The sequence below is a fragment of the Phalacrocorax aristotelis genome, chromosome 8 (genome assembly GCF_949628215.1).
Source record: "Phalacrocorax aristotelis chromosome 8, bGulAri2.1, whole genome shotgun sequence".
NCBI lineage: Eukaryota > Metazoa > Chordata > Aves > Suliformes > Phalacrocoracidae > Phalacrocorax > Phalacrocorax aristotelis.
In genome coordinates, this window is record NC_134283.1 from 24446167 (window position 1) to 24469275 (window position 23109).

At 52.0% G+C, this 23109-nt stretch overlaps 2 protein-coding genes across 16 annotated transcripts in view; one reads left to right on the forward strand and one right to left on the reverse strand.

Annotated features, from left to right (window-relative positions):
* The window catches only part of SH3TC2 (SH3 domain and tetratricopeptide repeats 2), a 38753-nt gene extending 34988 nt beyond the window's left edge, over positions 1-3765 (reverse strand). Inside the window, exon 1 of the mRNA XM_075102015.1 lies at positions 3407-3765. Coding sequence (XP_074958116.1) covers positions 3407-3662 — 256 coding nt within the window. The 5' untranslated portion in view covers positions 3663-3765. The remainder of the gene's footprint in view (positions 1-3406) is intronic.
* Positions 3766-15536: 11771 nt separating this feature from the next.
* Positions 15537-23109, forward strand: part of ABLIM3 (actin binding LIM protein family member 3) — a 56372-nt gene continuing 48799 nt past the window's right edge. For 11 of the 15 annotated variants that reach the window (XM_075102023.1, XM_075102029.1, XM_075102017.1 and 8 more), the window contains exon 1: positions 15783-15947. In XM_075102023.1, the coding sequence (XP_074958124.1) occupies positions 15935-15947 (13 nt within the window). In that variant the 5' untranslated portion in view covers positions 15783-15934. Of the gene's footprint in view, positions 15948-23109 lie in introns of all 15 variants that reach the window. The other 4 variants (XM_075102025.1, XM_075102018.1, XM_075102031.1 and 1 more) reach the window with 3 other exon arrangements.

Sequence of the window (23109 nt, forward strand, 5' to 3'; positions counted from 1 at the left end):
AACCAAAAACTCTCTCAGTTCATGATTGCTATGCCCAAGATGGCCTCCAACCATCGCATCACCCACAGGTCCTTCTCTCCACAGGACCACACAAACAACAGGTCCAGTGGGCGTCTTCCCTAGTTGGTTCCCTCACCTGTGTCAGGAAGGTCTTTTCCACACAGTTCAGGAACCTCCTACACTGTTTCCTCTCTGCTGTATGGTATTTCCAACAAGCATCTGGAAGATGAAAGCTACCAAGAGACCTTTAAAGACTTTGTTCCAACCCCCTTGCTATAGGCAGGAACATCTTCCACTAGACCAGGTTGCTCAAAGACCCATCCAACCTGGCCTTGAACACTCCAGGGATGGGGCATCCACAACTTTTCTGGGCAACCTGTTCCAGTGCCTCACCACCCTCACAGTGAAGAATTTTTCCCTTATATCTAATCTAAATCTACCCTTTTTCAGTTTAAAGCCATTACCCCTTATCCTATCACTACAGTCCCTAGTAAAAAAACCTCTCTCCACCCTATCTTAAGCCCACTTTAGGTATTGAAAGGCTGCATAAAGGTCTCCTCAGAACCTTCTCTTCTTAACCTTTCTTCCTAGAAGTAGGGTTCCAACCCTCCAATAACTTTTCACGGCACTCCTCTGGATCCTTTTTAATAGGTCCATGTCTTTCTCGTGTTGGGGGCTGCAGAGCTGGATGCAGCACTCTGGGGGCATCTCATTCCACCTGCTGGCCTTGCTGCCCTGTACTGGCCCCACTGTTGCCCCGGGCTCTGCTCTCGCCCTTGCCTTTCAGAGTGTGTTGCCTGGCCCACGTGGCACATTCCTCTCATTCCTGCCACCAGCCACCCCACAGACTGCCAAGCCCTTCTGAGTTTCCAGCTGGCCCCTTCAGAGAGCTTCAATGCTGATCTCCACCCACCTTCAAAGGCAGCCCTGTTCCTGATGCTGCTGCAAACACCAGCCTCTCCTGCTGGGATGCCCCACTGGGGTTCATCCAGCATCCTCCATCCGGGGCTGGCTGTGCACTGCTTTCCTGCCCAGCCGAGCTGGCACAGCTATGCTCTCCCTGTTTCACACCAAGGGCAACTGGCAGCACTGCCCACTCCACACTGACCTCAACAGAGCAGAGATACATCCAGGGAAGCCACAGATGAGTTCTGTGCAAGAACAGACACTGTGGGCTCCTGTGGGGCTAGCAGGGCTCATCTCATCTCTAAGATCAAAACTGTCTGAACCTCAGATGTGAACCCCAGGAGGGACCAATTTGGCTGCTCTGCAGGATCCCTTGGACCACCCAGGATGGAGTCTCATTCCCTCTTCGCTCAAATGTTCCGACCTTCCCCAGCCTCCAGGGCCAGGACTCAGGGTGGCAGACGTCTGCAGAGCATCTCTGGGAGAGAGCAACACAGCCCCTGCAAAATAAAACCCAAAAGGGAGAGAAGTCACAGGTAGGGAGGACTTCTAGGGAAGGAACTCTACTTCAGCAACCAGCCAATGCCAGTGCCACCACAGCGGTGACTTGTTTGCTGTGGTGTGCTCCAGGAGCATTGTTTGCTCTCCCATTGCATGACAAGGCCTTGAGCTTCTCCAGAGTAGTGAGCAATTACTCCAGTGAGTAATTTCTCACTATACAGATTCCCGTGCCCTGATGGGGGCTGCCAGGTATCACTGCAGTACCCCTACAGCAAAGCTAGAGGAGTAGCCAGCTGTGGGGCAGGCTGTGGCAGGACAGGGCCCGTGTTCATGGAGCTGGCTGGGAAACTTCTAACAAAAGTGAAGTCAAACCAAAAGGCTTTGCTGGGAGGGTTGCACTGAGCAATGCTCCTGTGCAGTCCTGGCCAGGCACCAGCCTGCCTACTCAGGAGAAGGCTGAAAGAGTGCAGATTTCTAGGCCTCATCAGGAGAAACCAGATGTCAAAACGTTGGGGTTGCTGGCAGAAGGGACCATCCTTTTCATCCTCCTTGCTGTGGCTCACCTTCCCTCTTGAGCCCCAGACATTAGGGTGCAAAGCGCTGTGGGCTCTTTCCTAGCATGTTAAAATCAAGCTGATGTCTCCCACACAAAGCTGCACAGCCACGGGGACCTGCATGAAGGTGAGCTGCTGGGACAGGCCAGTGCTGCTCTCCCTGTGGCAAGGACACTGTTCCTGTTGCACGCTGGCCGTGGAAATTTAGAAAACTCCCCCAGTTGACCTGGGGAAGCTCTGAAGGTGCAGAAACCAAAGGGGGAATTCAAATCAGGCATGGGTGTTGGCCTGCCTGCCTGTGCTCAGAGCATACTGCCTGAGTTTCTGTGATGAAGTCAGACACATCTTTACAAAAAAGATGTTGCTGTTTTGAGCCCATGTCAACATGGTTAGTGCTCGAACAGGCCAGGTGTTTTCAGCCAAAGCTTTCTGCTTCATTCAGAATGCTGTTGGGTTTAGCAATATCTGCTCAGCAATTAGCATTAAATTCTGCTACCCAGGGGAAAAAAATATTTTTCTTTTTTAAATCAACACCACATTGTTTCATTTTCTAAATAAAGATGTCTTCATCTGTGGTTTTGAAATTTAATTTTGGTTTTAAATTTACCTAGATAACTTAGTGACCAAACCCACCCCTCTACAAGCAAAGGCATCAACCTCCTGTTTGACCTGAAATGTAATTTTCCTTTTGGGCAGCAACCCAAAAACCTCCCATTCCACTCCCTACCCTGCTGCTTACCACCTCTGGATCTCCCTTGGAGAGCCCCACTGTACCAGCTGAAGCCCTCAGCCTGGTCTCACTGGAAAAGCCCGGTCCTAATGAACACAGAAGAAATTTCCAGGGTGTCTCAGCTTGTGCTGGCTAGGGGTCTCTGCCTGTGCCAGCTCTCCAGGGTCTCTGCTCCCTTTGCAAACCCGATGTAGCCATACCAGCTGGGCAGCCTCTGCAGGAGGAGAACAAGCTGGCCACGCATCCCTCCCCAGGGCATGAAACAGGAGGCAGAGTGACTGTCTGGGCACCCTTTGTCTGGGGTAGGTAGCTGCTGCAGACACTGTCACTCTCCAGGGCTGTCAGGCAGAAGCACCCTTCTCTGGGACCAAATCCACTTTGTTAAAACCAGCATGCCTGCTGGGATTTCTCCTGTCATTCTTGTATCAGTTCTTGGGTACAAAGGTTCCAAATCAAACCTATCCTTCCCCAGTGTCCTCATCACCACCGGATCTGAGCCTCAAATTCAGCCTGGACCAAAAATGTAAAGTCTCTGCTGCAACCTGGATTTATGCAGCCATGTCCCTGCACTGGATGGCTCCAACCACATGCAGCCACTGCGTCCTGGCTGTATTTGCTCAGCTAGGGATGAAGGGCACAGGAATGTCACTGGCACCCAGTAAGAGACCTGGCATGGCAGCTGCAAGGGCAGAGTGGTGCAAGCGGCTGTACTGACCTTCTCCTGCACGTGTGCCTGCGTGGGGCCCCTCGCTCTTCTCCCCAGCAGTGCCTTCCTCCTGGAGAACTCTTGCCCACGAAGCTCCGACCTCTCCAAGACAGGTCCCCCAAGGGAATGTTGCTAGTGCCAGAACACAGCGCGCGCCTGTGTGTGTGCACAGGACTGTGTACGTGTTTGCAAGCCAGGCGAGCGTGCCCAGCACTGCCACTCCCTCACACAGGGAAAGGAATTTCTTCCAAGAGCGGCTTATCATCTTGGGAACCTCTGCTTCCCAGTACAGCCGCCGGCGCAGAGGTCAATGAGTTACCCAGAGCTATGCTATAAACAGCTTGGGCTACCAGCAGACCATCGGCTCCCGAAGGGAAGCACAAAAGCCCAGGCACCACCTTCACCCCAGATCTGCATTAAACAAGATCCAGCAAGGTTGCCCACAGGCATGGTGTCAGGGAGCAGCTCGGTGCTCTGTTAAGCCTGAGAGTGGCCGCACCGGCTGCGGCTCCCTCCTGTTGCAAGCAGCTGCTCTGCATGAACAGCCTCTCCCTGACTCACCCATCCCCTGCTCCCAGTCCTGGTGCTGCATCCTTAGGGCTCAGGACTCTGTTCTGCTACAGCAGAGCCCAGAGAGACACTCTACCTGCGCCATGGTTCAGGCATCCCGGGGAGACAGCAGAGCCGCTCAGCTCTGAAAACCCCTCCTCTGACAAATTGCAAATACACATAGAACAAGAGATCTGTGGACCCAGCAGTATTTGTGCACCCTGGCTAAACTCCACAAACAGCGATAGCAGAGAAAAATACAGGTTTGTTTTTTTCTTTTGAAAACAATGAAAGAGTTACAATCAGGCTTTTGTAACACTCCTGTTTCCTTCTAGGAGTGCTCAGAATTTGACCATTTCTTGGCAGGTTCAAAATGAAGCCTTCTTGCTTTTCCCTTTCAGGTTATTTAAAAATGAACCTGAAAGAAAAGGAAGTCAGCCTAAATCTAACTTCAGTCAGGGAAAAAAGAAAACAAACAAGATGAAACATTTTGTTTCAGGTCAAACAAACTCCTGTTTCATGTTTTTGATTCTCTGATATGGGTGGGGGGACCCATTTTGGCATTAGGTGGAGCAATGATTTCCTTTCCTCTTCTGAAAGCTCACCCAGCCTGAGCACTGACTGCAGCCCTGGGAGCCACAGGGATGCTGGCAGTAGTGAGCAGAGCCAGTGGGGATATTTCCTTATTCTTGCATTCTCTGCAAATAGGTGCAGAGTGGTGATAAGCACCTGCTGGCACCATGTCCCCCTGCAATCCTGGGTCCTTCAGGCAGCATGCCATTGCCTGCCTGCTCATGTCAGGGGACAGGAGCATAGGGGAGAGGGACCTGCTTCTATGTACCTCCATGCATGCTTTTGCATGCCTAAGATGGGGTGGCTGGGGGCAGCTCTCAAAGAAAGGAGTTGATGCATGGCTTGCAGGACACCAGCAAAACCGGTGTGGCAAGTCACTGAAATGCTGCCCAACAGGCCTTTCTTTAAGATATTTCTTTTGCTGATGCCCTCACTCAAGACTTTTCTTCCACCTCCAAGACCCTTCTTACTTTTCTCCATGCTGCGCCGCATACGTCAATCCAAAGCTGCTGCCTGCACTGGGAAATTTGCTCCATCCTGCAACTAAAGGGTTAAGCGGGCTCTGGGGCTGAACTAAGCTGAACTCAGCACTACATTTTCAGAAATGCTGAGGCCTGCTCCTCTCGCATTGTTTTCAGCCAGAAGCGGAGGAAGTAAGCACTCTTGGAAAACAGGCTCTGTGTGTCAACCATGCGCGGGTTGGTCAGGCGGCTGGGACCACCCTTACAGCACATGCAGTGGCTGCCCCCGCGCCGGAGGGAGCCATGCAGGGAGCAGCCTGGGGTTCTGCTTTGAGGTCTCCTCCTTGGCATTGAGGTGTGAACCCCCAGCATCCTCCCTGCAGTCCTCCAAATGTGACCACCACTTCAAAAGCAGCAGCACGGCCACCGCCCAGGGGAGCCTCCAGACTGCACGGAGACAGAGCCAGGGAAGTGGAGGCCACAGATAAGGCATGGGAAGGAAGAAAGAAGGACCAGAGCCAGGCAGCTGAACTCCAGGATTTGAAGATTGCTGCAGCCCCTGCCTGTCACTGTGTTGTGGAAAGGAGCCTTCTAGTTCACCCTTCTGCAAACATCTTGGGTTTTTTTCCAGGTCAGCTTGCAGGAAGGTTTGAAGGCGACAGGGAAAGCTCCACGTGCAGCTGTCTCAGAGGCACCGGTTTCACGCTAGAAAGCTTAATGATAAGACGTAGGAGAGTGGCAAGGAATAGCAGTCACAAGCGTACAGCACTACAGCGCTGCCTCTCAAAGCCTTTTCGAGCTTTTTTGATCATTGCATCCCTTCCTTGGCCATCCTGCCTGCAGCAGAGCTACAGCACCTTCCAGCACCACCACTGCTTTGGCAATGGTTCAGGGGGCACAGCCAAAGCATCATACATCACAGCAGTTTTTAGGCACAGGACTATCAGGGAAAACCTCTTTCTTCTGCTAGAACTGCTTCTTCCAAGGTTGCAGAGGTAGCCCGGACCTCGCATCCTGTGAGATCTGAGCTAACAACTAGTGAAACCATCACACACCCTCAGGATACTCCTCCCAGTTCCCTCTAACTCTTGTCAGATCTCTCCTGCCTGCACTATGACAAGGTTGCAGGGATGAGCATCTCCATCCTGCACAAGGATACCTGCTCCCCTGCAGAGGGCACAAAGGGACACGAGGAGATGTGTCATGAGCTTCTGATGTTCCCAGCCTGTCCCACATCCCCAGGCAGCACAGTCCCAGACCCCTGACTCTCCTGGGATGGAGCAGGGGCTGCTCTCCATGCCACCTGCAGAAGAGGACCCCTTCCCACCACCCCTCTAAACAGTGCCTCCTCTGGAGCTGTTGTGCAACCTCTCACCCCAAGAACGCTTTCTCAGCTCTCCTACCACCATGAAGCCTGGCCCTGCCATGCACCCAGCCAAGATAGACACCATCCCCAGGAATAAGCCCCACACGGACAGACTCACAGCTGGCAGCCAGATCTAGCCAGTCTTCAGAGCAGAAGAGGGTCCCCAGGTGATGAAAAGTGTCTCTTGGCCACCTGATCCCTCTTGGATGAGAAGAGCTGCTGCAAAGAGGTCCCACAGCTCCACCCTTCCTGCTGCCCCATTCAGTCACAGCTTGTCTCCTTGGCCTCTCATCCCAGCTCTTTTCCCAGACTGGAAGTATGTCTGCCCAGCACTGTCCAGAACATAAAATGGGCTTAACCCTATCAATATGCAGGAGAATTGATGGCAGGTAGCATGTAGAGAGCTGCCAGCCTCTGAGGGGCACCAAGACCTCCCTGAGAATGGCCAGGCAAGACCTGGGGTGTGGATAAACACCTGCAGCCCTCATTGGGGTGCTGAGCTCAGACAGGATCTGACTGGGAGCCCTCCTGCTTTGCCCACCTCTCTGGAGCTGGAATGACCTAAAGGGGGTCCTCTCTGCTGGCCCATGTGAGGTGGCTGCTCACCAGCCAGAGGAACACAGGGAAAGCACTGGCTGGAAACGGCTGTGTGTAAGCAGCCATCTCAGCCTTTGCACCATGGCCTTGTATGTGCTGGACAGGTTTTCCTGTGGCCTCAGGCAGCCACAGCCATCAGGCTGTGGTGGGGACAGCAGAGGAAGGTCTCTCTGATGTATTCCCCATGTTTTGGGGAGCTGTTGCTAAGCCCACAAGCTGTGCTCTTCCCATCCAATAAACTGGAAAACTGTGGCACTATGCCTTTCTTTGCAAAGGTGCTCAGAAAGACATTGCATCAGGGCTATGTGCCCGAGAGAGGTGAATCTGAGTTGTTTTCCTGCAAGTTGCAGACTGGTCTGGGAGCCACTGGCATGCAGCTGCTGGCTGCAAGATGCAAGCCAGGCAGCTGCTTTTCCACCCCGGGAGGTGTATGGGGCCTGCATCAGGGCACCGCAGGCAGTGCCAGGCCACCCTTGTCGGCAGAGTGGAGATACTTGAGTGCATTGAGGCTGGGGGGCTCCTGTCTGGGGACATGCACAGCCAGTGTTGGGAGCGTAGCCCTGCCTGGGACTTGCTGCATTGTCCAGTTCTTCACTGCAAGACAGGGAATCAGCTGAGGGGCCTGCTGGCTGCTAGGAGGTTCCCATTGCATGTCTCAAGGTGAGTTTGGGATGCAGACCTTCAGTATGCAAAGCCCACTGCTTCCACAGGCTTGCAGATGGCAGAGTGTGATGGTGTCTTTGACCTCCCCCGGGAAGGACAAAGCTACCCTACCAGGACTGGCAAGCATCATCTCTAAGGAGCTTGGCCCAGGGTTTGAAGGGCAACGAAGCTGGTAAGGGGCATGGAGAACAAGTCTGAGGAGGAGCGGCTGAGGGAGCCGCTTAGTTTGGAGAAGAAGAGTCTGAGGGGAGACCTTATCGCTCTCTACAACTACCTGAAAGGAGGTTGTAGTGACATAGGTGTAACTAGTGTTAGGAAGAGAGGAAATGGCCTCAAGCTGCATGAGGGGAGGTTTAGATTGGATATTAGGAAAAATGTGATTACTGAAAGAGTGGTCAGGCATTGGCACAGGCTGTCCAGAGAGGTGGTGGGGTCACCATCCCTGGAGGTGTTCAAAAAACTTGCAGACGTGGCATTTTGGGACATGGTTTAGGAGGCCTGGTGGTGTTGGTTTGGGGGTTGGACTTGATGATCTTAATGATTCTGTGATTCTATGCTTCTATGAAATTGGAATGCCCAAACTCTGCCTTCCCCGCTGTGCCCAGTGTCACCTTACAGGACATTGTGCTGCTTTTCAGGCTTGGCATCCCCCCAGCAGCCCCGCAGCCCCACAGGAGAGCTCATTAACCGATAGCAACCCAGCTGGTGATGTGCACAGTGCAGTCGGGCTCTCCTCCTCCTGCATATTAATTGTCAGAGCCATTAGATGGCAGCAGCTACCACGCCACCAGGGTCCCACTGCCCACACAGTCCAAACATTGCAAAACCAGTCTTGGAGCCAGGCCCCAGCCCTGCTGCCCACAGCCCTCAGGCACCAGCAGACTGCATCTGATCCACAGGGAGGACCCTGGGATAGGGAAATAACCCCAGGGTGAGGCAAGGGCTGTGGGACTGCAGAGCTGGGCTTGCAAGGGAAAATGTGGGAAGGGTCCAAAATAGGGGACCGGCATCCCAAGCAGCAATGCTGGGCTCAGTGTTAGGCTCACACAAGTGCAACCAACCCAGTCCTGAGGACATCTCTAAGGAAGATGACTCCCTGGAGTCCATCTGCAAGTGACTGCTGTGAGCACATGGCTGGGAAACACCAGTTGTTGACTTGCCAAAACCGGCCTCCGTGCACTGCACTAACAAGCAGTCGGTGAGGCTACACTAATTTCCAGTGGTGATTTTATTGTCTCTATGTTAAAGACATGGTAACACACCAGGCAAACCCTGCCTGGGATATGCAGTCATGGTTCGGTCAGGTGCTGTGTTGGATAGAGCTGACTGAAAATCAGAAAAAAAAATTAATCAAAATGTCAAAGTTGTTCTCCTTGGAGAGGTTTCCAAAGGAAATGTATTTAATTGGAAATATCTCTAGAAAATCAAACTTTAAAAAGATTTCAACTCCTCAATTTCCTTGTATTTCTTCCCTCTAGTATCCCTTTTCCTTTACTGTTCTCCTCTGCCTCTGCTTTTACCCTGTTCCTATTTTGCCATTGGAACAGAAATGAACCGGATGAGGAAGGAGAACAGAAAATGACAAAGTGAGCACAACCCTCCAGATCTCCAATTTTTCATTTTTCAATTTCAACCACAGTAGGAAAATGATCATGAAAAAGCATTTTGTTCATCTTTAGACTACAAACGTATAAAATTCCAATCTCTATAATACTTTCCCCTCCAACATCCATGATACAAGTTGTAAGACGCTGAATAGCTGTCTCCCACACATATAGCACCAAAAAGCAAATGCAGTGCTGCCTTCTCCACTGCCAGCCCAGCAAGCTTTGATTTGAGCAGTGCCTGCCATGGAGCCTGAGCAAAGATGTGATTCATATGAACCACTCTGTCTAATTCACACAGCTCAAGCTCAATCTTAACCATACAGTAAAGGGAAAATATTTATAGAAATCTTCTGGTAACTTGGAAAAAAATACCTATATTTTTAGACTTTCCTCTGGAAGAAGAGAAAAACTGATTAAGATATTAATTGCTTATGCTGATCTAGAGGTTTTTTTGAAGCTCTTAACAATCCAAGCGGCTTGTCAAGGTGTTGGTGTTGATGCCATTTCCTTTTAGAAAGCAACAAAGCAGCTCAGTGAGGCTAAGCATCTCATTTTGATATTTTAATGGTGGAACATTTGGATTTTTTAACTTACAAAGCTTTGCTGCTTTAATTTGTTGTACATGAAGCCAAGGCTGAAATCAGAATGAACGCTTTCAGCTTAAGCTAATTAATCCAAACACTTTGATTCAAATCCCGTTGTGTTTTCTCAGTTTTGTTCTCCAGGAATTTATTTTAAGTGTCTACATTCCATTTTTAGACCAGGAGAAAAAAAGTGAGATTTCCTAGAAAAGAGGTAACCCACTCCCTACCCAGGCCTAACCATTCTGCAGTATTTTGTATGCTTATAAGTGCAAAAAGAAATTATCTTTTCTGAATTACGTTATTCGGTCTCCTTCTGAACTGCACAGGCAGCATGGTCCAGAGACCTGGTACGAGCTTTGCCATCAGTCCCCAAAGCAAGGAGTGCCATGCTCAGTCCTGAAGATTCCCAAGTTCAGGAATCACCCTGATTCTCAGTTTCCTCAGGAAACAGTATGAGGAACAAAAGGGAAAACAAGTTATCATGATAACGCCATTCCAGCAATAAGAAAGCAGCAGCATTTGCCAAGGCTAAATTGCTCTTTCTGAGAATGTGGTGCTCCCTGAGGAGCCCTGGGGAGATGGGAGGTGTGCCAGCCAGCTTCCACAAGTGGAGTGGTCCATGGGCTGGGTTTCTCACAGGCAGCTTGTGATGGGCAAGGCTGTCCATTAACAACATCTTGGGATCCTGACCTAACGGCTGATGGAAGGGAGGATGTTTCTTCCTTCCATCAGTCCTCTCTGCTTCAGGGCAACTTAAAAGGGAAAACTAAAAATAAACCCAACTTCCAATGACCTTTAATGGGTTGAAACATAGTTGGCAATGGGAAAGTGGGTCATGTATGCTGGGGGCCAGAGCTGCAGCTGGTGTAAGTCTCCCTTTGCACTGCTTTGCTGATGCTGCTTGGCAGGAGCCACTGGCCAGGCATTGCGGGGCAGCTGTCCCCAGTGGGTCCCCGCACGCCCTGCCACAGGACTGGGAGCAGGGGCTGCACTAGCATGGTGGGCACAAACTCAGCTACACACACAGAGAGGGGAAGCAAAGCAGCCTCTAGACGCCCAGCCTCGGGCAATAAGCCCTGATGTTGCTTGGGAGCCCCCAGCCTTGCTGCATGCCACAACACGATGCTCCTTGGCTTTTCCAGCATGCTGATGCAACAAAGGTCTGCACAGGGACATTAGCTCTCCTGAAGGGCTAGAGAATGAGAGACTCCTGCAGGTTTTAGGACAATGGTTTCCAATGCCCTAAAACCCTTCTCTTAGGCAGATCATGCAGGACCTCTCCTCTCCTGGTGTCCTAGTCTTTCAGGAGGGGAGGTGAAGGCCCAGCACTCCCGACATGCAGGAAGAGTCACTCCAGAGCTTTTGCAGCACTTGTCTTCCCTTGTCTGCTTTTGATTTGGGAACATTTGTTGTACTTGACCTAGGGATTTAGCCCCCATGATAATAAGATAAGGACCTTCAGCTCCTGCCATGCACAGCATCAGCATCCCTCCCTGCCTTTGCAGGATCGCTACAGGTCACAGATGGGCTATAGTGCATACCAGCATTGCCTGGAGCAGCTCCAGCTCACAACCATTCTCAGCTGTCTGGGTATTTTTTAACACTGAAACCATTTGCGCTGCACTAAAATTAATGACTGAAAATGTGAGTTTGCTTGAAAATAATCTATCATTTGATTATCACTTTAATGCAGGCAGCCTGGGGAACATCTGCCTCTGCCTGTCTGTGTCTCCTCATGCTGACACGGGGAATTGCTGGGAAGGGCTGTTGTGCTGCTGTGTAAACTGGAAGAAAGCCAAACCACTGGCAAATTACTTGGTGGTTGCTGTAACTGAGGAAGAGGAGTGGGGTCCCGTGTTGGATGAGGCACCAGCTGTGCTGTCAAGTCCCACCATAGCCACCTAGGGCCCACTTTTAAAACACCCACTTCCCAGTTCACTGCCTCGGGTCCCAGTTGCTATGTTTTCCAGGTACTCCCAAAGCAAAATGCTGATCTCCATCATCTGGAAAGTAATTCTGTCGTCACTAGAAGAGTGTGTCTGGCTTTGCATCACGGCAGTGGGCAGCAGCATCTGACCACTCCTGACTTTACTTCTGCCAGATCCCACCTCACAGGGGAAGCAGGGGACAAGAGAAAAATGGGTGGGGAACTGCCCAGTGCTGCAGACATGGACCACGTGCTGTGGTATAATGGTGTCTCCAGACCTTTTAGGCTTCTCTGCTGCCTTTTGGGAACATTACAGCCCCACACTTGCAGGGTTTTTTTGGAAAATGCCACCAGCTTCTGACGAGCCAGAGTCCTGCTTCGCTGCAGCCTGCCCAGTGCTCCATATGAGGCATTGGGCTGGGCTGTGCCGGGGTCCCCATGAGTATCTTGCTGCTCTTGTTTGGACTTAAATCTTGTTGCTGAGAAAGGAGAGCGTTTCACTGCCAGTACACATGCAAGCAGGTCTGCCAGGAACTTGGGCTGGCCAGGATGCGTTTGGCCAGCTGGTGCCTCTGGGACAGACAAGGGCAAACAGCCCTTGCTACAGCACCCTGGAGCAAGGGTTGCAGCTGGGATCTCTGGCCAAGGCATTTCCACTCCTGCTGCAAGTACAATTCACACGGTCCAGCAGTGAAGGTTGTTCACCAAGATGACTACCAGTTGAAGGGGAAAGAAAGTGGGTGGAAAGCCTGGGGCTCCTACAGAGAGACCTCTGAAAGCTGTGACTGTACGTGTCTGTGTTTGCAAACTTCTATGTATGCATGTGTCAGATCAAGGTATGCTGAAAGGGATGCTGTGGCTTCAAGTAAAACAGAAATGCCTGAGCTAAGGCTGCTACTGAACCGTCCCTGCATGCACTTTGAGGACAGAGATGCTTACGTGATCTTTGAACTCTCTGACCTCTCCTAACCCCGTCTCTCCTGGCCTTGGGACCTGCTATCTGATATTTCCCTTGCATTTCCCTCTCCTTTCCTCACCTGCTCCCCAAGTCATGGAGGAGGGATCCCCTTCCCTGCAGCTTTCCCTGGGCATGCTGCTCAGGGTACCAACATCCCTTCCCAGGGACAGCGGACGAGTGCAGCCTCAAACAGAAGCATGCAGGTGGTGGCTTCCCAGGTCACCAGCTGGAGAGGTGGTGGGCCTGATTTCTCCAAGTTCCTGGTGTTGGTATAGTACCAGATACATTCTGAGCCCAGCTTCTGGTGATTTCACATGCAGCCAGCAACTTCCAGTTCTCCCAGTAATCAGCCAGCTAGTGTTTCAATCAATCATCAGGAAAGAAATACAGTTATCGACCAGGAGGGGAAAGTTTGGTTCAGGTGACTCTCTCAGCATCTCACAAGGCCAAGGACACAGGGTTAAGAAACCTGGTGTCCAGGGAAGCTGTCAGTAAAATTAAATTAGCACCTTTTTTTCCTTCTGTCCTCTTACCCCCATCACTACTGTGTCCCTTTTCACTGAATGATGCAGGGTCCTGCAGGCAGCAGCTTCCTCTGCACAGCCTGAGCTACGTGGTACATGCTGGGTACTGAGGCAGGCATCTTACAGGAAAAATACACATCTAGTAATTGCTGTGAAAGACTGTGTCGGAATGCACAGACACAAAGGGATGAAAGGAGGCTGCATTAACATCCTGACATTTCCTCATTTCTGACTTCTTCTCTCAGGCATCCCTACCACCCTTTTGTGGCAGCTTTCACAGGCAGTTTCCTCAAAGAAAAGGAAATGGGATTTCCAAAACACCCTGGTGACAGCGCTGATGGTGAGGGGGTCTGACCAGTGCCCTGCATCGTAGGCCCCTGCCATAGCCTGGCTGGGGGTCAGGTCCCTGGGTGGGAGCCATTGGCTACGGTGGGGGGTTGGCAGGGGTTTGAGCTTCCTGCTGTCTGCTCACCAGTGCTGAAACCCAAAAATCCCATGGCAAGGGGCACCCAATGCCCTGCTCAACTCTCCCACTGGCAGCACCCGCTGCCTGTCCCCCACGGTGCAGCTTGACCGTGCTGAGACTGGCTAGCTGGGAGGGGACATAGGGGAAGAGGTTCTGCACTGCTGCATCCTGAATCCCACCAAAGCACCCCATCCTCCTCCACAGCCCTCTGCAGTCCCATCCTGTCTGTACTGGAAATTTCAAGTTGTTCTGAAGGCAGTTAAGTTAACAAGAGTTGGAAACCAGGGCAGCGGAAGAAGCTTAATTAGCTCGCTGAACCGTGGGGACCAGCTCACATCGTGTTTGCTTTATTGACTCCCCAAATGGACATTATTGATACGATAGGCATGAGCCTCGCTGCGCCACAGGCCTGCACTCTTGCCTTGAGGAGGGGACACCCCAGACACTTGCCAGGCACAAGGAAACTTCACAAAGGGTGCCAAATCAGCACCATGGGGCAGCCTGAGCCATCCTGCCGTGCTGTATCAGCAGCACTGCTCTTCCCTTGTCTCTCCCCCTCAGCCCTGCAGGGACCCCCAGACCCCTGTCCCTGCTCTTCCCACCCACCTGATACCTCTGGGGAGGGGCAGAGCCAAAGGGGACAGGCAGCAAGGCTTGCAGTGAGCTGGCTGCATCACTGGCAGCACAGGCATAGCTCACACGACCTGCTACCTGTCTTGTCATGTCACCACAAATATCTGCTGCCACAAATAAAACAGCAAGAGAAAGGGAAAGCAAAAGGCCCTCTCTGGACGGCATTCCAGCCCCAGGAACAGGAGAGATGCTGTGCCTGTCACGCTGCATGAAAAACCCCTTTCATCAGCAGCAAGATCATAGCTTGCCTCTTTGAATCACAGCGCAGCTTCTCGGGGGCTCCACAGGCAGGGCAGGCACAGCCCTGCTCTCCGCTTGCACCCTGGGAGCAGCTCCGCTGGGTAAGGCTTTATTCTGATAGATAGCATCTCACAAACAAAACAAGGCGCTAATGGCTTTGAAGCCCTTCCAGAAATCCTGATGTGCTGCCGGCAGAGAAGGCTGCTTGCTGATCATGAGGGAAGAGCCCCCTCTCCATCCTGCAGCCAGGTGTTGTGCAAACACACACAGCCCCCTCCCTGCTTGCAACATGGGACAGACACCCAGGCTGCCTGGCATGGGGCTGCCAGGACAGCTGGGGGTGGCCAGCTTGGAGAGCCACCAGAGGGGAATCTCAGCACTAGAGAAAATCCAGTTTTTCAGCATAAATTGTATCCCTCCTCACCATGCCTCTGTCCTGGGACAGCGTTTTTTTGTATGCTCAGCCACCACAGGACCAAGCCGGAGAGCAAGCGGTATGGGAACGGCGAACGGCAGCTGGTCGCACCTAGGGCTGGGTGGGAGCAGCACTGGGCTCCAACAAAGCCCCACGGTGGGTGCACATGGGGATCCCCGTGACAAGGAGGGGGCCAGCCTGGGAACCCTGGGAGCTGCAGGCAGAGCTGCAGGCAGGGCTGACAGCAGGGCAGTGAGTACGTCACCAGGTAAGGGCAGCAAGCAGGACTGAAGACAGGGCTGCAGGCAGCTGGCAGGGCCCGACCGGAGGCAGGACTGCAAGCAGGGCAGGAGCAGCAGGCGGGGCAGCGGGCAGGATTGCAGGCAAGGCTGCAGGCAGGGCAGCGGGCAGGCGGTGCCCAGCAGATGGCGGCGGAGCCGAGGCGGTGCCCCCCGCAGCCGCCCCCTGAGGCCGCGCCACCGCCCCCCGCGCTGCCCCCGCGTTGCTCCGCGCAGCTCCGCGCTGCTCCGCCCGGCGCGGCCGCCCGCGGGCCCAGCCGCCGGGGCGGAGCGGGGCGGACCGGAGCGGGCGGGCGGGGAGAGGCGCTGCGATCCCCCGCCGCCGCTCTCCACCCCGCTATAAGAGGCCCGGCTCCGGCCGCGCTCCGCAGTGGATGGCAGCGCCGGGCTAGGGGCGCCGCAGCCCCCCCCCCGGGAGCCTCCCCCGGGCCGGTCCCGGGCATCGTCCCCCGGCATCGTCGCCTCGCCCCCTTGACCTCGCCCTCCGGGGGGATACCCGGCGGGATAGCGGAGCTACCTCGGGATGCGTTAGGCGGTGGATCGCACCGAAATATTTCTCCTAGGAAGGAGAGAGGCAACCTTCTGCCGCTGACGGGCAGGCAGAAGAAAAAGAGGATTTAAAGGACTTCTTTGCCCCCCTTTGTTGAATGAGAAGGGCATAGGAGGACCAGCAAGATGAGCACTAGCAGTAAGTATGGCTTTCCCTTGCCTTTGCTACAGGAACGGGGCCGGTATTGTATGAATCTGGCTGGGATGCATTGGAATGAAAATATCACAACGGGGCTGACAACCCTAATGGGATGGATTTTTAAATTATTATTATTATTATTTGCCTTGTTGCCTTTTTGCTTTCTGACAGGCTCTGGCTTTGGTGGCCCTTCTTTCATGTGGGCTAAGCAATGGTGCTCATCTCCATTGAGTACTCTTCTTGGCTTGTATTTCTGGGGTTCGGAGGGCAGATCATGGACTAAAATGTCAATATGCAACATGGTGAGAAGGAGCCAGGAGCAGTCTGACAGGCAGGAGGCTCGCTTGCTTGCTTATGTATAAATGGACATCAGGGGAACAGCTGATGGGGAAGAGGAGCAGGGTAAGGAGAGACCCAGAAACCAGGGACCTGAGCAAAGCACAGGTGCAATACTGAAGAACCCTCTGCAGCTGGGGGTGCTTGTGTTTCTGGTTGTGTGTGAGAGAGAGACAGGGATGGAGGCACTCATGCACTATGTATGCATTTCTAAGGAAGCAGAGCTTGGAAATGTGCTGCATAAGGTGAGAACTGGTAGTAGTCTGGTTACTCCTGCTTTTGTGTCCTTGTTGCAAAGTCTGGAAAGATTGATCAGGTTTGATCAAGTCACAATCAATTTCTCGTTCCTCACTGTGATGATGTGTGACAGCTGTGTAACAGCAGTGAGCCACCAGCCAAAGGAGTAAATCCTGATGGCCACCTGAGGGTCTTCCTCGTGGGACAACTTGCTTGAGGAAGGTGTCCTCCCTCCTGTGGTTCCTAGAGGCTGTGTGAAGAAAGGGCTCCCCCAAGCAGAAAGCGGCAAAGCAGCGACTTCTCCATAACATTGGCATGTTGAGGTTTCTCAGTCTGAGGGCTTGGGGTGGTTCCCAAGGAAAACATGGTGAAAAATGCCTTGGCATGATTTAGGGCAATGGAACAGGTGATACCAGCTCTGTTGGGCTGTGTCAGAGGCGAGAAGACTTTCCAGGTGCCCTCTGTGCGAGCCACACCTGGGAGAGGTGCTAGCTGCCTTCCTGGAGGAGCAGGGCTGGTGCTGCCCAGGTAGGAAACAATAGGGACTGATTCTTTCTGAGCCTGCTGGATGCCTGATAACAAAGGGTCCTCTCTGTCTCTGAGTGGGGAGCTCAGGTCTAATGTGGAGGGCTGGGGTGGCACATGGTGTTCGCTGGGGTCAGTGACCACAGTAGGACTGTTAAGCTTCCTTTAAGCCAATTTTGGCAAATGTGTGTTGGTTCCTCTTGGAATTCCTTTCCAGCTCTTAGTAGCCAGCTTGGGTGCTGATAGTGATAAGGGCTGTTTATGGTGCTGGTGTGTTATAAGTATCTGATTGTGCTGCAAAGCTCCTTCACTGGGTCCTCCCACACAGGGGTGCCAGCAAACCCAAACGTGCCACCTGCCTGTTGCTCTGACATGACTCCTAGCAGGCCGCCAGGCAGGCAGCAAGTGCAAAGCACTGGAGTGTCTTGCTCCTCCTTCAGGCACTGCCTTGCTCTGTGACCTTGGCCATATCACTCTTGGGTGTCTCAGCTTCTAGATTTGCCAGCAGCAGGTTGCCACCATGGCTGCTGCCTGGCCCTTTGGATGGCTTTGCAATCTTTGCCTAAATACTACTGTTACCTCTTTCAAAGCAGCCATGTGTTTCAGTAAAGGTTTAGGAACTTTGTAACATCTGCTGATCATTTTCTGTGCTGTGGGTTGATGACTTATGGATTACTTAGGGTCCCTTTGGGACCCCACCTGGTACAAGGGCTATGCAAACCCCACAAGGCAGTGGACTCTGCCCTGTTAGGCTTCCAGACTTTTTCACAGTAAGCAAGGGGCTCAGATCAGGGCTTGCCATACCCAAAAGCTGGCTGATGTCTGTTCTTAACAATGGCACGATCCTCTCAGAGCTGATTCTGTGAGCAAGGTGTGGGGTGTGGGTCCACCTCTTCCATCAGCATGTTCTGTGACTGGTGTGAGTGTTGCTAAAAGCTGTGTCTCCCCTTTTGCTGCTGCCTTGCCCAGCTCTCTGCCTCCCTACCTAGCCTGTATCCCTCAGGTCCCTGTGCCTGTGCAGCTAAAAAGGAGCCCAGGACCCTGTGTCAGTGCCCTCTGTGCCATCACACTTCACATTTCGCCCTACTGATGCTACCTGACCTGCAATGGTTTTTTGCAGCCCTTTGCTAGCAGCCAGTGTTTCAGGTGAGCTTGGTGCCACTTGTTGGTTAAAGGCTTCCCGGCCCCTGCTTGCAACTCTGCCTCCCAGGCATGGTCAGCTCTGCTGCTCTTGGCATTGATTTTCCTCCCCCCCCCCCCCCCCCCCCCTTTTTTTTTCCCCTTTTTTCCCCTGTTTGGTTGGTTGGTAGGTTCCCCTAGCTCCTGTAGTGACTGAGGGTCCAGATGCAATGGGCTCTAGTCAGCAGGCTTAGCTGCACTCCACCCTCCCAAGCCTGGTCTCTCTCCTGGTGCATGGGACCCTACCTATGCAGATGCAAGGAGGGAGGGAGAGGCGGAGGAGGAGGATGGATGATGAAGCCAGATTGGTCCTGCAGCCACAGGTACACCTGTAGGTCGTCACCGCATGCCCAAAGTTTTGGGGGTGACAAATCAATGAGATGGTAGCATTTTCTCCTCATCTGTACGTCTGATCTGTGAGTTCTTGCTCCTTTCCATTTTAATTTGTACATTTTCGTAACACTTCTATCCTGTCTGAAGCGACGTGAGGCAGGAAACATGGGGCTGTGGGCCATGGCTGGCCTTAAGCCATGCTGTTGTGTAAAACTGTCGGTGAGGCCTCCAGGGAGTTCTAGGCAGGATTTGCCGGGTTGTGCAGGTGCACATGCAGGTTGTGCTGATTGCACTTCATGCACAGCACACAAGAGTCTTGCCTGCCCTTGCTGAGGGGACAGGGATTTGCTTTTCACCCCAGTATGGGTCCTGGCATTAGAGGCCCCATGTCATCTCTTCTCCCATGATGCAAGGAAGGCAAAGCCATATGGAAATCTTGATTTTATTTTTTTTTTAAGGGGAAGAGGAAAAGACCCTTGAACTTGGGTGTAAACTCGTATCCTGAGGCTGCAGAGCAGATCACACAGCCCTGAGGGTGCAAAGGTTGTGCTGGCTGGGAAGGCGGCCTCTCCTTCTCGGCTCACCACACATGCAGTGAGCATTTGGAGAACAGAGTGTTGATATTTACATTAGCTATGCTATTTATACCTCCCACTCCGGTTAGCACTGCTAATTGGTTACAAATAGATTCGTACATTCATAAACAGGTCTATCAGTGCTGTGCTGCATTTCTATGGAAGTTGGATCTTGTAGTACAAACCCTTGCCTGAGAAGGCATCCCTTAAAGTCACCCCCTGAAATTCCCTAAGTTTTGGGCTCAACCTTTCCTGCAGAAACTGGCTTTATGCAGGGAGGCTAACATGGCCAACGCTGGGTTTGTGCTCATTAAAAGGCAGAATGTTGAAGTTGTCAACTGCCTCAGGGATTTAAGACTCTGAAATGAGTGTGAAGAATCCCTTCTGCTTCTTTGAAAGGTTTGGGTGCTGCAGATCCATGCAGTGAGTACAGTCTGTGAGTAGGGTCACTCTGTTGGCATCCATGGGAGATGGCATTTGCACATTGTCTCTTTTGGCCTAGCTTTGTTGGGGTAGGAGCGGTGCTGCTTGGAAGTCTTGGCACTGGCCTTGTCAGGAGCAAGGTGCCCCTTGTTGTTATGGGCCACCCTGGTCTGAGCAAAGACATGCGCAAGTCCTGGTGGGGGTTAAACCCTGGTGAACTCCTGGGTTGAACCAGGTTTGGCAGGTTCTGGATCAGTGTTGCAATGGGTGATTGAAACTGGCTCACAAACTAGAGATCTTCCAGACTCCTTTCTGTCTCCAATACACACCCTGAAGAGGGAGTCTGGAATCTGTCCACATGGTAAGTTAATTCTGGGTGGGGGTAACAAGTACCATCTATCCCCCATCCTCTTTCCTCTGAGCAGCTGACAGCCTGTTGGAGCACAGAGAGCTCTTGCAGAGGTTTTGGTATGCAAAGTGGAAAGTTTCCCCAGACCATCCCAACCTCTGGCACCTCTTAAATTCCTCAACAAAGCCTCCCCTAGTCTCAGAATGCCGGGGAAGGAGATGTGAGGAAAGGCTGGCTAGCTAAGCATTTGGGCAGGAAGTCTTCGTGACAGATATTCATGAATGCAGCATGTTTTCTTGGTTATTTTTGTCTTTCATAAATCATGCTCCCTGTTACAAAGTGATCCACTAAGCATAATTACCCAGTAATCTCTAGGCACATGTGGTTAGAAGGTGTTTACCAGCAAACTCTAAGCCCCTGTGTGATTAAAGAGGAATCAAATGGTTCCGCACATCTGAGAGAGCTCCAGCTCTGCTCTGTACAGTTCATCTGGCAGGGTGATTCACCAGGTCTCCCCACCCAGCAGGGTGGGACCTGCTGAGGAGAACATGATGTTTCTCTTGTGTTCAGAAGTACAGCGAACCTGGAGGGATCAGCCTGTCAGTGTGATGACCATTGTTACTGTCTTTCGCTGTGAGAAGACTCTAATTTTCGTGAGGATAACACCAGGCCTAGGGTGTTATTGTACAGAGGAGCCTTTTCGTTAATAGCAGTCATGGTTGCTGGTCAAGACTGGTTCCTGTTTCATCTTTGCAATGCTGAGGCTGCCAGAGGCATGCAATGAACTGGGGACAAAGCACAGCTTCAGTGAGGGAGGACCCAGCAGAGTGAGATGCTGACCAGGGCAGTGGTGCTGCTGCCTACTGCTTGGGTGCTTGGTGAGTTGGGCTCTGGCACTGGATAAGTCCTCATGCTCCTCACCCCAAGAACTGCTGGATGGGCTCTTCATGTGTAGTGTAGCAGTGGGGAAAGAGGCAGGTGTCCAAGCAGAGCTCTTCCTTTTCTGGCAGGCTATCATGGAGGAGGCTTGTCGAAGGAGGAGAGCTTTCAGAAAGGCTGGAGTAGACTCAGAGTGCAAGGTATGGGTGCAGGTGGGAGAAAGAAGAAAGGAAGGACACAGATGCAAGACAGGGTCTTGGAAGAGATCAAAAGCTACCTTCCTAGTATGTTCTCTCAAGACCCAGCCATGAATATTACCTAGTGTCCATGCTTCTCTAGCACTGTCTTTTGCAGAATTAGGGCACAAAGGAGAACTCCAGGTTCTCCACCCACATCTTGGTCCTCTCAATTAACCCCCAAGCCTGACTCTTTTGCCACAATCTGATACAAATTGTCCCCTCTGTTCTCCTGGGCACCCTAGAAAAGGCACAATCATCCACTGCATTCACTTTGGTGCCAGAAAATTCAGAGTCCAGGCAGCTTCTCTCTGTCCTCAGGCTGGTGGATGGACTCTGACCTCTCACCAAGCTCTCCTGCAAACCATCTTTCTTGGCAGCTTCCTCTTTGAAGAGCAGAAGCCATGGAAAGTGGCCCTGCAGGCCAATGAAGTGCATGCTGTAAAGTCAATTGAAGCAATTGAATTATTTCAAGGGCCTGCCATGCTCTTATAAAATAAATAGCAAGGTTTCTAATGACAAAGTGACTATTGGTTTAGTCAGATAATTGTATTTGTGATGCCAGCAGGCTGGACTAGTGACAGACTGTCCTGTTATCAGCAAGGAGTCAGCGTGGTGATGCCTTTGCTCTCTGCAAAGCTGTGAAGGAGTGAAGGCAAAAACCACCAAGTTCCTGCCAGACCCTGCAGTCCTATCACGATTGTGCCATAATGAAGTGGTTGGAACGTCCAATTAGATATTTTTGGACTAAATACATCAGTGCCTCTCAGTTGAGAGCACTGCAGCACCTCCAGAAAGCATCCTGGGGGCAGGCTGATGATGGCGAGGACTTGGGCAGAGAGGGATGGGGGAAGGAACAGGCTTTGCAGGATGAAAGGGGACTAGGAGTAACCACAGTGGCCATAGGGAAGGCAGAGCTGAAGTCCAGCCATTCTAGGCCCAGGAATTATGCTTGTGAGCAGTTCAGGGCAAGCATGGCAGGCTTGCATGCAAGTGCATGGCAAGCATGACTAGCAACCTGCAGCAGAGAACGTGGTTCTTGCTTGGAGGACACCTAGGCTGTATTAAGTCCTCCTGTGTCTACCCTCCCTGCTTTTGAGACCATAGGCTTAGTAAATCACTGGGGAGATAGAAGAGCTCGAGTGTGCTGATGCACAGCCCTGATGGACATGCCTTGCTTTTCTAAAAAAAGCGCTATCTGAAGCTTAACAGTGCCAACCTGACCTAGTGTGGCAGCAAACTTGGGCACACAGGTATCATATCTGATGGTGGTTCAGTTTTTTGGTAAGTATAGTTTATACATGTATTTTTCAGTTTGGCTGTAGTTTGCTGAATGCCTTATCAATACCAGCTGTAAGCCCTGGGCTGGGAATTGATGTGCCTTCTCTGCTGCCTGGAGCAGAGATCTGAAAGTAAACGGAGCTGGTACTATGGGTTCCTTATGCAGCCTGCCTGACCTTCCTTTCATAGAATCATAGAATGCCCTGAGCTGGAAGGGACCCACAAAGATCATCGAGTCCAACTCCTGTCCCTGCACAGGACAACCCCAAATTCACACCATGTTTCTGAGGGTGTTGTCCAAGTGCTTCTTGAATATTGCCAGGCTTGGTGCCATGGTGCCTTCCTGGGGAGCCTGTTCCAGTGTTCCACCACCCGCTGGGTGAAGAACCTTTTCGTAATATCCAACCTAAACCTCCCCTGGCACATCTTCCTGCCATTCCCTTGGGTCCTGTCATTGGTCACCAGAGAGAAGAGATCAGCACCTGCCCCTTCTCTTCCCCTTGTGAGGAAGCTGTAGACTGCTTTCTTCTTGTCCTTTTTACCCTGGCAAAGTTCTTCGCTAACCCCCAAGCATCACTTGTTTTTCTGTTTGTGGACATATTATTCCACTTCCATTTTGAATCATCTTGTTTCTGAGACCTGCACAACTGGGAAAGTCCTTGGGGAGAAGGTTTCTCTAAGAAACAGGACAGTGTAAGAGGGGAGCATGTGCCTTGAGGGTTTGAAGCCATCCTGTTGGCTTCCATGTTCTCTCTTGGCAGCAAGTGACATATTTTGGGGAGCACCATGCTGTTGTGGAGCAAGAAAGG